Source organism: Carcharodon carcharias, chromosome 1 (genome assembly GCF_017639515.1).
Source record: "Carcharodon carcharias isolate sCarCar2 chromosome 1, sCarCar2.pri, whole genome shotgun sequence".
NCBI lineage: Eukaryota > Metazoa > Chordata > Chondrichthyes > Lamniformes > Lamnidae > Carcharodon > Carcharodon carcharias.
In genome coordinates this window covers 103,984,019-103,997,852 of record NC_054467.1, presented here as the reverse complement: position 1 = coordinate 103,997,852, position 13,834 = coordinate 103,984,019, and the positions used below count along the sequence as shown (strand labels likewise).

Here is a 13,834-nt window from a genome sequence, read left to right as displayed (position 1 = left end):
TCCATGTGGCTAGAAAATCCAATGTCCACCCTCCATTATGGCAGGGTGAGATTTGCCTGGCACTGCCAGCCCCAATCGCAGTCATTTTCCTCCATGTATATGGGTGCCAATCTGAAATTTAAAAACAGGAGCCCCCTTTTCCTTAGGGTCTGCTTCGCTGGGCTCAACCTCATCTATTTACCCACAAGGAAGGTAGACTAGCAGCACAGACCTCCCAGCCAATGTAGAACCCACCCAATGGATTAGGAATTGGCTGGATTCTGTAATGACTGGCCAATCCAATCTGTTGCCCAGATATTGAAGATAAAATTTCTCTCTTTCTCAATGGTCACCAGGCTCCCCCTTTAGATAGGAGTGAATCAGCCAACAACTGCTCTATTTAATGGTGTTACCATACACTGAAAATCACAGTATTCTTAGTACATCTTGTTTGGAACCAAAATGTACAACATTTCACTCAGAATCTGACTGGTACAGGCTAAAACTACCGAACTACTTCTACTGAACAATTTACAAGAGCAGAAATATTAGATTAAAAAAGTAAGAAACTCAATAAATAATTGTACATAAAAAATCCTGAAACAAACTACTGGGAATTGACTTAAAAGGTTAATTGAAGTTTTCTTTCAGTAAAGACAGTTTAGCAAACAGTCATTTCATTTTCTGCCTCCTGCAGAATATTGTGATATTTATCCCCTTTCATCAGGGGGTTTGGCTAGCTGTATTCTGACTAGATTCCCAGAGGCATTCTTGTTATTACAAAAGCTTACAATTATTTTCACCTTACGAGATGTAGCAGTGAAACTTTCCTTTAAAAAATTGTTCCTTGACTTTAGTGCCACTGTTTTTGAACCAAAAATCTGGCGAAATTACCTCTTCCTAACAGAAGCATACATCAGCTCTCCGACGTTTCCCCCTGCCTCCCCCTGGACCATAGCCCCACCACCGAGCATGAAGCCATTGTTTTCAGAACAGTCAATGACATTCTCTCCTACTGTGATCTTCTCTCCACAGCTTCCCACCTCAAAGTTTCCCAACCCCATACAGCTCAATTCTGCCTCCTTTCCCAGATTGATAAAGAGGGCTACCCTGGTAGAACTATTGTTTCAACCTGTTCCTGCCCAGCTGAACTGATTTCTTTCTCCCATGACTCTATTTTTTCTCCTCTTCTCCAGTCTCTCCCCACCTACATTTGTGACTCTTCTGAGGCCCTCCATCACTTTAAAAGTTTCCAATTTCATGGACATAACTGTCTCCTCTTTACCATAGATGTTCAAACTCTCTACACCTTTATCCCTCACAGGATAGTCTGAGGGCTCTCCACTTCTTCCTTGAATGGAGGCCCAACCAGTTTCCATCGACCACTCCCCTCCTCTGCCTGCCTGAACTTGTTTTCTCATTGAACTATTTCTCCTTTAAATCATCTCATTTTCTCCGAATAAAAGGTGTTGCCATGGATTTATGAAAGGGAAATTATGTTTAACATGTCAGTTAGAGTATTTTGAGGGTGAAACTAGCAGAATAGATAAGGGGGAGCTGGTGGATGTGGTATATTTAGATTTTCAGAAAGCTTTTGATAAGGTCCCACACAACAGGTTAGCAAACAAAATTAGAGCACATGGGATTGGAGGTAATATACTGACATGGATTGAGAATTGGTGGACAGACAGAAGACAAAGGGTTGGAATGAATGGGTCATTTTCAGGTTGGCAGGCTGAGACAAGTGAGGTATGGCAAGGATCAATGTTTGGGCCCCAGCTCTTTGCAATCTACATCAATGATTTTGATGTGGAGATTAAATACAATATATCTAAGTTTTCAGTTGACACAAAACTAAATGGAAGCATGAGTTGTGAGGAGGATGCAAAGATGCTTCAAAGGGATTTGAAGAGGCTAAGCAAGTGGGCAAAAAATTGGCAGATGGAATAAAATGAGGAGAAGTGTGAGGTTATCCATTTTGGTAGGAAAAACATAATAGATAGCATGGGCATGGTGGGCTGAAGGGCCTGTTTCTGTGTTGTATAACTCTATGACTCTAAATACAGAGTCTTTCTTAAATGGTAAGAGGCTGGGAAGTGTTGAACTTCAATGCAATTTAGGTGTCCTTGTTCATTAGTCACTGAAAGCTAACATGAAGATACAGCAAGCAATTAAGAACACAAATGGTATGTTGGCCTTTATTACAAGAGGATTTGAGTATAGCAGTAAAGAAGTCTTACCACAAAGATGTAGAGCCTTGGTGAGACCGCACCTGGAGTATTGTGTACAGTTTTGTTCTCCTTAATCAAGGAAAGGTATACTTGCCATAGAAGGAGTGCAACAAAGGTTCACTAAATTAATCCCTGGGATGGAGGGATCATACTATGAGGAAAGATTAATTATACTGGGCCTTTATTCTCTGAAGAAGAGTCACATGGACTCAAAATATTAACTCTGTTTTTTTTCTCTCCACAGATGCTGTTAGACCTGCTGAGTTTTTCCAGCATTTTCTGTTTTTGCTTTATGCTCTGGAATTCAGAGCATTGTGTGGTGACCCCATTCAAACATTCAAAATCCTTACAGGCCTCGATAGGGAAGGTGCAGGAAGGATGTTTCCCTTGGCTGAGGGGTCTAGAACTAGAGGTCACAGGCTCAGAATATGTGGCAGGCCATTTAGGACTAAGGTGGAGGAATTTCTTCACTTTGTGAGTGGTGAATGTAACCCAGAGGGCTATGGAGGCTTAGTCATTGAGTATGTTCAAGACTGAGATCAATAGATTTCCAAATATTAAAAACATCAAGGGACATGGGGTTAGTGCAGGAAAATGGTGTATAAGTAAAAAATTAACCACGATCTCATTGAATGACGGAGAAAGCTCAAAGGGCTGAATGGCCTACTCCTCCTCCTATTTCTCATGTTCTTATGTACCTGCATGGGTCCTAGCTGAGCCTGCCTTTTTGTAGGATATGATGAACATTTCTTGTTCAACTCCTTTTCGAGCCCCCACCCTCAAGCGTTTTTCCAGTAATCAATGACTGTATTGGTGCCATGTCCTGCTCTCACCCTGAATTGGAAAACTTCAACTTTGCTTCCAATTCCACCCTTCTCTCAGTTTCTCATGGTCCACCTCCGACTCTTCGCTTCCCTTCCTTGATTTCTCCATTTCTAGTGATAGGCTATCAACTATAAACATTACAAGCCCACAGACTCCCACAGCTACCTTGATTACACTTCCTTGCACCCTACAAGTTGTAAGGACTCCATCCCATTCTCCCAGTTCCTCCACCTCCATCATCTCTGTTCTGATGATGCAATTTTCCACACCAATGTCTCAACCAAGGATTCTCCCCACCATGGTTGACAGGGCCCTCAACTGTGCCCACCATACTTCCTACACTTCTGCTCTCACCCATTCCCCTCCTTCCCAGAAGGGGAAGGAGGAATAGGCCATTCACCCCTTCCCCTCCTTGCCTTTCTCCTCACTTTCCACTCCACCAGTCCCAATATTCAATTGATCATTTTCCGCCATTTCCTTCAACCCCTGTGTAATATCACCACCAAACACATTGTCCCCTCCCCTTTCAGCGTTCCAATGTGTCTGTTCTATCCGCGACAATGTGGTTCATTCCTTAGTCACCCTTAACACCCATCCCTTTCCCAAAATATTTTGCCATGCAAATGCAGGAGATGTAACACTTGTCTTTTTACTTCCTTTCTTCTCACCCTCCAAGGCCCTACACACTCCTTCCAGGTGAAGCAACAATTTATATGTACTTCTTACAATTTAGTCTACTGTACTTGCTGCACACAATGTGGTCTCCTCTACATTGGGGAGACCAAGTAAATATTGGATGAACATTTTGCAGTATACCTCCCTTTTGTCTGCAAGCATGACCCTGAGCTTCCTGTAGTGTGTCATTTTAATTCTCCCCCTTATTCTCACATTGACATCTCTGTCCTTTGCTGGCTTTGACTAGGCACTTCATAGCCTTTCGGACTTAATATTGAGTTCAACAATTTCAGATCATAAACACTGCCCCCCATTTAGTTTCCTTTTCTTTCCATGTTTCACTTTTTCTTATATTTTCACTTTCAGAGTGTAGCACATCTGTTCTCGGCACATTTTCTTCGTTTCCTTTCTAACCCCTTCTCCATCCCTTTGGCCCTGTCAGACTAACTCTTCTGCCATTTAATCTCTCTTGTCTTTCACCCTATCACAGAACATCCTTTTGTCCTTGTCCCATCTAATTTGTTCATCAAGGCCCTTGAGAGTGGCATCAAGGAGCCCTAGCAAAACTGGAGTCAATGGGAATCGGGGGGATCTCTCCTCTGGTTGGAGTCATACCGAGCACAAAGGAAGATGGTTATGGTTGTTGGAGGTCAATCATCTCAGCCCTAGGACATCACTGCAGGAGTTCCTCAGCATAGTGTCCTCAGCCCAACCATCTTCAGCTGCTTCATCAATGACCTTCCTTCCATCATAAGGTCAGAAGTGGGGATGTTCATTGATGATTGCAAGATGTTCAGCACCATTCGCGACTCCTCAGATACTGAAACAGTCCATGTCTAAATGTAGCAAAAGCTGGACAATGCCCAGGCTTGGGCTGACTAGTGGCAAGTAATATTTGCACCACATTTGCACCAGGCAATGACCATGTCCAACAAGCTGGAATCTAACCATCGCCCTTGATGTTCAGTGTCATTACCGTCACTGAATCCCCCATTACCAACGTCTTGGGGGTCACCGTTGACCAGAAACTGAACTGGACTAGCCACATAAATACTGTGGCTATAAAAGCAGGCCAGAGGGTAGGAATCCTGCAGCAAGTAACTCACCTCCTGACTCCCCAAACCCTGTCCATTATCTGCCAGGCACAATTCAGGAGTGTGATGGAATATTGTCCACTTGCCTGGATGAGTGCAGCTCCCACAACACTCACGAAGCTGGAGACTTTCTAGGACCAAGCAGTCCCACTTGATTGGCACCCCAGCCACAAACATCCACCCCCTTCAGCACCGATGCATAGTAGCAGCAGTGTGTACCATTACAAGATGCACTGCAGAAGCTCACCATGGCTCCTTAGACAGCATCTTCCAAACCCACAACCACTACCATCTAGAAGGACAAGGGCAGCAGACATATGAGAACACCACCACCATGAAGTTTCCCTCCAAGCCACTCCCCATCCTGACTTGGAAATATATCACTGTTCTTGGGTCAAAATCCTGGAACTCCCTTCCTAACAGCATTGTGGGTGTACCTACACCACATGCTCTGCAGCATTTCAAGAAGGCAGCTCACCACCACCTTCTCAAGGGCAATAAGGGATGGGCAATAGATGCTGGCCTAACTAGCGTTGCCCACATCCCATAAATGAATTTAAAAAATCTAATATTTCCCAGTTCTGATAAAAGGTCATGATCTGAAATGTTAACTCTGTTCCTCCCTCCACACATGCTGCCTGATCTACTCAGTATTTCCAGCACCTTCTGGGCAGGATTTTACGGCCCCATTTCGGCAGGGACGGGGCCGTAAAATGCGGTGAGACATTCTAAACCCCATTGGCTTCGGCGGGAACGTAAAATCCTGCTGCCAAAAAATTTTGCCCTCTGTTTTTATTTCAGATTTCCAGCATCTGCAGTATTCTGCTTTTCGACGTGACATTATAGTTCACCGGGGCCAATCATCTCCATTACCAGCAACCAATATTAGGCTGATATCCTGTTAACCAAATCATTCAAAGTGTCTCATAACAGGAGAAGGTCATATCTTGAGGAACATCTGGTGATCACTCAATTTGTACAGATCAATTTACATGTCTAACCAGACTTATTAATCCCCAGCCCGGGGGTTTCCTGTGATTGAGGATTGATTCCCTGGCTACTGCTCTGATAACCTGGCAGAAGAATTTACAAGCCCCTGTGCCTGCTGATCACCGCCAACCTGCTGATTGCCACCTGCCTGCTGTTCGCCACCTGCCTGCTGATCACCGCCAACCTGCTGATCACCACCTGCCTGCTGATCGCCACCTGCCTGCTGATCACCACCTGCCTGCTGATCGCCACCTGCCTGCTGATCACCACCTGCCTGCACTTCACCACCTGCCTGCTGATCACCGCCAACCTGCTGATCACCACCTGCCTGCTGATCGCCACCTGCCTGCTGATCACCACCTGCCTGCTGATCACCGCCAACCTGCTGATCACCATCTGCCTGCTGATCGCCACCTGCCTGCTGATCGCTGCTTGCCTGCTGGTCACGACCAGCCTACAGATCACTGCCACCTCTCTGCTGATCACCGCCACACTGTGTCTTCTTTCCTGAGTACTTCGGGACATGTTGCAGCTGTTCCCACAGCCAGGCCACACATGCACACGCAGCCATTCTGCTGACACCAAAGAGCGGTTTCAGTGCTGCAGGGAATTGTGGGTGTCCAGCACCACCATTGTAGCATCCTTGTTTTGGTATTAGAAAGTACTTCAGAGACCAGGACAGAGTTCAGTTGGCTAGGGGAAGAAACACTAGCTGCAGTTAAAAGATGATTAACATTTCTACCTGGCTGAAAATCAAGGACTCACTTTATCTCCAACATTCCTCCTCACCAACCACATACACTCTAAATAGTCCAAAAGTCACAACACTCTCTCACAATTCTTGCATTATCTATATTGCCATCCCTCGCCACCATAACCTGACATGTCCGTGATTCTATGAATTTGCTCCCTACGGTCCTCCACCAATGCCAACAGCTCTGATACACTTCCAGATTGGATCTAACAAAAAGCTCTCTATCTCATCATTGGCCTCCCTTCTCCATTATGTCCCTCTGAATTCCATGTGGTTGAATTCCAAATACATCTAGTCACTCTTCCTCCTGCTTGCATCCTCCAAAGTCTTGTCTCCAGGTCTCCCACTAACTAATCTTTTTCCAGGTCCTCATTATTTTAGCAGTTCACAGTTGCGGTTTCCACGCTGTGCACTTTCTTTGCCTATTCTCAGGTGACCATCTTATTTTCAGAACTCTAAACCATTAAATATAGGGAACCCACTACTTGCAATATAATTTGCAAATGGCGGGCAAGTATCATGTGATCTAAACTCCAGGGTGTCTAGACTTCAGTTTTTTTCTCAATATACTATTAAGGGCAAGGTGACAGGAAATGTGGAATATGTTAATGGTTACCCTTGTCTTCTTGACAGCCTTCACCATTAGATGAGACTTCTACAAAACAAGGAGACGCTTGCTGGACTGATAAACTCAATCCCCTACAAAAGAAATTGGTGTAAGTAAAAGAAATCTACAGCATAGTGTCATGGACAGAATGTATGTGCTTTCTCACTGCCCATAAACAGTATGTTTTGTATGAGAAGAGGTGTGCCTTTTCTTACTCATGGTATGTGTGTTCCAATTAAATAATTCAGCAGCAAGTTTTAGCGAGTTTAAAAATCAAAAAGATAATTCATTCTTACACAATGTGAATCATCACACATTTACTCACCCATATACACACATGCACACACACACACACACAAACACACACACAAAGATTGGAAACAGGTAAAGATAGTGCACTTTTACATATTATGGTTAATTCAGTCGCTGATGTATGATCTAAAGTCTTCCATGTGGAAGCCCTGTGCTTTCTTGAATACGTTCAATTATTTAAAGTTGAAGTAAGGGTCTTGTAAAACAAAGGTTCAGAGCAGGTTGACAGGTTTCTTGTAGTCAAATATCTAGAAGTTTGGTTTTAGGTGAACTTTGAAACTGGAACAGGTTAAGTACTTTGTCTGCTTGATGACGTGTAGCTAGTTTCAGAATCTGATTCTTAAACTGGATGACGACTGGCTAATGGTTTGATGATCTGCTGTGTCCTGGAGTATTAAGGGTGCAGTCCCCAAAACTAGTTTTAACCACGTGACTGTTGGGTTAACACTTCTGAGGCCCACCCAGTCTGGTTTGGATGGGGAGGCCATTGTGATACAATGCTCACTCACCTATCTCTATATTTAATTAGGTATTCATCGGAGACTTGATACTGTCTGTAGTCCAAATGCCAAAAGTCACCTGATTTGCAACACCCATCTTAATAGATTGTTTGAGCCCAATTTTTAAAAGTATTGACTGAAAGTTCATAATATAACATTCCTGTACCAAACATGACAATGGGTTGAATGCTGTAATACAAAGTATTTGCAGTTAACCATTGACAGGGCCTAAGTAGAAATAAACCATTAATTCAAAGGGCTTATTTACTTTGTATAAAAACTGTTTTTTTTATTCATTCATGGGCCGTGGGTGCCACTGTTATTGACCATCCCTAATTGTCCTTGAGAAGATGGAGATGAGTCACCTTCTTGAATGACTGCAGGCAATGTTGCATATATATCCCCACAGCGCTGTTAGCTAGGGAGTTCCAAGGTTTTGACACAGTGACGATGAAGAAGCTGCAAGATATTTTCCAGCCAGGATGCTGTGTGACTTGAAAGGTAACTTGCATGCATTGGTCTTCCCATGCACATGCTGCCTAGGCTGTAGAGTTCATGGGTTTGGAAAATGGTGTCTAAGAAGCCTTGATGAGTTGCTACAATCCATCTTGAAGATGGTACCTGTTATTTTATCACTGCTGCTCAGACTGGTGTGCGGTGATGTCTCAATTATGAGATCTTGAGATATATATGTTTAAACATGAACCATTTACTGTTAAAAGTGCCGAGTGGATGATCCATCTCAGCATCCTCTGGAAGTCCCCAGCATCACAAATGCCAGTCTTCAGCCAATTCGTTTGACTCCATGTGATATCAAGAAATGGCTGAAGGCACTGGGTGCTGTAAAGGCTATGGACCTTGACAATATACTGCCAATAGTACTGAGGACATCTGCTCCAGAACTTGCCATGCCCCTAGCCAAGCTGTTCCAGTACAGCTACAACACTGTCATCTACCCGGCAACGTGGAGATTTGCCCAGGTACGTCCTGTACATAAAAAGCAGGACAAATCCAACCCAGCCAATTACCACCCCATCAGTCTACCATTGGTCATCAGTAAAATGATGGAAGGGGTCATCAATGGTGCTATCAAGCAGCACTTGCATAGCAATAATCTGCTCACTGATGCCTAGTTTGGGTTCTGCTAGAGCTACTCAGCTCCTGACCTCATTACAGCCTTGGTTCAAACGTGGAAAAAGGAGCTAAACTCTAGAGGTGAGGTGAAGATGAGTGCCCTTGATATCAAGGCAACATTTGACCAAGTGTGGCATCAAGGAGCCCCTGCAAAATGGGAGTCAATGGGAATCAGGAGGAAAGCTCTTCACTGGTTGGAGTCATAGCTAACATAAATGAGGATGGTTGTGGTTGTTGCAGGTCAATCACCTCAGTTCCAGGACATCACTGCAGAAGTTCCTCAGGGTGGTGTCCTAGGTCTAACCATCTTCAATTGTTTCATCAATGACTTTCCTTCCATCATAAGGTCAGAAGTGGGGATGTTCACTGATGATTGTATAATGTTCAGCACCATTCGTGACTCCTCAGATACTGAAACAATCCATGTCCAAATGCAGCAAGACCTGAACAATATCCAGGCTTGGGCTGACAAGTGGCAAGTACCAGTCATGCCACAAAACTGCCAGGCAATGATTGTCCCCAACAAGAGAGAATCTAACCATTGCCCCTTGACTTTCAATGGTATAAGCATCACTGAATCCCCCACTATCAACATCCTGGGGGTTACCATTGACCAGAAACTGAACTAGCCACATAAATACTGTGGCTACAAGAGCAGCCTTCAGAGGCTAGGGATCCTGACTCTCCAAATCTGTCCACCATTTACAAAGCACAAGTCAGGAATGTGATGGAATACTCTCCACTTGACTGGATGAGTGTAGCTCCCACAACACTCAAGAAGCTCAACACCATCCAGGACAAAGCAGCCCACTTGATTGGCACCACATCCACAAACATTCATTCCCTGCACCACCAACACACTGTGGCAACACTATGTACCATCTACAAGATGCACTGCAGGAACTCACTAAGTCTCCTTAGACAGCACCTTCCAAACCCACGATCACTATCAATTAGAAGGACATGGGCAACAGATACATGGGAACAGCACCACCTGGAAGTTCTTTAAAAAGAGCGCAGAGAACGGGGAGACTTCATTGAAAAAAGAGCGGAGAGAGTTCATGTGATACCAGCAGCAGAGTGACATCATGAACCACAATGTGACGGGAGTGCAGCGAAAGCAGCTGATTGGTGAGTGGGATTGGTGACTGTTTCTAGTTTCAAGTCTTTAAAGTAAAAGTAAGGTCTTGAGTTTCTGTTTAGGTCTCTAATTTTTTTTTCTCTCTTTTTCTTAAAAATAGCTTGTTAAGTATAAGTTTGATACTGGTGTAAGAAAAAATAATTACAATAAAGTGTAAAGAGCTGGGGATTCTTCAAGTGTAAAGAGCAGGGATACCAGAGTAATTAATTAATAAATTAAGTAATGTACAATAGTGATGGCAGGTGATGAGCTGCTGCTGCCAGACACCAAAGTGATCCAGAGTAAACACATTTGTAGTAAGTGTTTGCAGTTGAGTGACTTCGGATCTGAGTTAAGGAGCTGGATTCTCAGCTGCAGATATTGTGCCACATCGGGGGGTGGGGTGGGGGGGTGGGGGGGTGGGGGGGGGGGCGGTGTGGGGGTGGTGGTGTTGGGCAGGAGAAGTTACCTGGACACTTTGCTCCAGGAGGCGGTCACACCCCTCAGATTAGGTCATTCATATTTGGCCTATGATTAGGGACAGGAGGGTGTGACTGCTGGTGAGGCAGGTATGGGGACCCAGAGGATAGCATTTGAGGAGCCTCAGCCCCTGCAGCTGTCCAACAGTTACAAGGTTCTTGCAAGCTGTGTGGACGAGAATAGAGACCACAGGGAGGATGAGTAAACTGACCATGGCACCATGGTACAGGGAAGGTATTCAAGTGGGGGGAGGAAATAGGAACATAGTAGTGGTAGGGGACAGTATAATTAGAGGGCCGGATCATGTTCTCTGTAGCCATGAGCATGAATCCTGAAGGCTGTGTTGCCTGCCCAGCGCCAGGGTTAAGGACATCTCCTCAGGGCTGGAGAGGAACTTGGAGTGGGAGGGGAGCGATCCAGCTCTTGTTGGTACCAACGACATTGCAAGGACTCGAAAGGAGATTCTGTGAAAAGAATTTGAACAGTTAGGAACTAAATTAAAAAGCAGAACCTCCAAGGTAATAATCTCAGGATTACTACCTGAGCCAAGGGCAAACTGGCACAGGGTAAATAAAGTCAAGGAATTAAATGCGAGGCTCAAAGATTGGTATGTGAGGAATGGGTTTCAGTTCATGGGGCAGTGAGGTAGAAGGGAGCTGTTCCAGTGAGATAGGCTTCACTTGAACTGTGCTGGGACCAGTGTCCTGGTGAATTGAATAACTAGAACTGTAGAGAGGGCCTTAAACTAAATAGAGGAGCAGAGGGTTCTGGAGAGGGGATACGTAGACTTACAAAGCAAAAGGACATGGTGGCCTCACAGGGTAGCTATTTAGGTAATGATACCCAGAGTGTGACAGGAAGGGACAGGGTGTACAAACATAAAAAAACAGCAGCAAATAGGGTCAGAGGAGGAAAAATGGTAAAAAGGCAAAATTAAAGGCTCTTAAATGCATGTAGTATTTGGAACAAGATAAAAGAATTAATGGCACAAATAGAGGTTAATGGCTATGATCTTATAGCCATTATGGAGACATGGTTACAAGATCAAAACTGGGAGCTAAATATTCAGGAGTATATGACTCCTCGAAAGGAGAGGCAGGGGGAAAGGGTGGTGGGGTAGCTTTGTTAGTATGAGATGGAATAAGTACGATAGCAAGAAACGATCTTGGATTGGAAGATATAAAATCCATATGGGTGGAGGTAAGACATAACAAGAGGAAGATGACACCAGTGGGAGTCGTCTACAGGTCCCCTAACAGTAGCTATACTGTAGGACAGAGAATAAATCAGGAGATAATGAGGACATGTAAAAAAGGCAATGAATTAATCATGGGTGACTTTAATTTTCATGTAGATTGGGAAAGTCAAATTGGCAGAGGTAGCCACAATGAAGAATTTATAGAGTCCATTTGGGAGAGTTTCTTAGAACAATGTGTTGTGGATCCAACCAGGGATCAGGCTATTTTGGATCTGGTAATGTGTAATGAGGCAGGGTTCATAAATGATCTCTGAGTAAATGATCCCTTAGGAAACAGTGACCATAACATGGTAGAATTTAGCATTCAGTTTGAGAGTGAGAAATTTGTGTTGGAAACAACTGTGCTAAACTTAAATAAGGATAATTACAAAGGAATGAGGGCAGAGTTGGCTGGAGTGGACTGGGAAAGGAGTTTAGCAGAAAAGATGGTTGATGAACAATTGCAGACTTTTAAGAAAATAGTTCATGACCCACAACAAAGATATATCCCAGTGGGGAAGAAGGCTTCTAAGGAGGGGATAAACCAACCATGGTTAACCAAGGAAGTTAAAGATAGTATCAAATTGAAAGAAAAAACATGTAGTGTAGCAAAGATTAGTGGTACGCCAGAGGATTGGGAAAGTTTTAAATGCTAACAAAAAAAATAATAATGATGGAGAAAATAAACTGAGGGTAAACTAGCAAGTAATATAAACTGGATAGTAGGAGCTTCTTTTAATACATAAAAAGGAAGAGGGAGGCCAAAGTGAACATAGGCCCCTTAGAGAATGAGGCTGGGGAGATAATAATGGGGAACAAGGAATAGACAGAGGAGTTGAATAAATACGTTGCATCAGTCTTCACAGTAAAAGGCACTAATAGCATACCAAAAATACTAAATAATCAAGGGGCAAAAGTGGGGGAGGAAATAAATACAATAACTATCACTAGGGAAATGGTACTAGGCCAACTAATGGGGCTAAAGGCCAAAAATCCCTTGGACCTGATGGGTTGCATCCTAGGATCTTAAAAGAAATAGCTGCAGGGATAGTGGATGCACTGGTGGTAATCTCCCAATAGTTCTTATATTCTGGAAAAGTCCCAGAGGATTGGAAAACTGCCAATGTAACACCCTTATTTAAAAAGGGAGGGGGACAAAAAAAAGGTAACTGCAGGCCAGTTAGCTTAACATCCATCATTGGAAAAATGTTAGAATCTATTATAAAGAATGTAATAACAGAGCATTTAGAAATGCTTAATATAATCAAGCAGAGTCAGCATGGCTTCATAAAGGGGAAATCATGCCTGACAAATTTATTCGAATTCTTTGAGGAGGTAACAAGCAGGATAAATAAAGGGAAATCAGTAGATGTAATATATTTGGATTTCCAACAGGCGTTCGATAAGGTACCACATATAAGGCTAATTAATAAGATTAGAACCCATGGTGCTGGGAGTGGTACATTAGCCTGGATAGAGGATTGGCTAACTAATAGAAGACAGAGAGTTGGGATAAAGGGGGCATTTTCAGGATGGAACCTGTATCGAATGGAGTGCCACAGGGATCAGTGGTCAGGCCACAATTATTTACAATATATCTTAATGACTTGGCTAAGGGAAATGAATGTACTATTGCCAAGCTTGCAGATGATACAAAAATGGATGGGAAGGCAAGTGGTGAGGATAACACAAGGAGCCTATACAGGGGTATAGACAGGTTAAGTGAGTGGGCAAAAACTTGTCAGGTGGAATATAATGTCGGAAAATGTGAGGTTATGCACTTTGGCAGGAAGAATAGAGGAGCTGAATATTATTTAAATGGAGAAAGACTGCAGAAAGCTTCAGCACAGAGGGATTTGAATGTCCTCATGCATGAATCACAAAAAGCTAACATAC

At 43.6% G+C, this 13,834-nt stretch overlaps 1 protein-coding gene across 1 annotated transcript in view; it reads left to right on the top strand.

Annotated features, from left to right (window-relative positions):
* LOC121274009 (transmembrane protein 144-like) overlaps positions 1–13,834 on the top strand; it is an 81,215-nt gene that overhangs the window by 42,193 nt on the left and 25,188 nt on the right. Inside the window, exons 11-12 of the mRNA XM_041181175.1 lie at positions 4,337–4,343; positions 7,195–7,264. Coding sequence (XP_041037109.1) covers positions 4,337–4,343; positions 7,195–7,264 — 77 coding nt within the window. The remainder of the gene's footprint in view (positions 1–4,336; positions 4,344–7,194; positions 7,265–13,834) is intronic.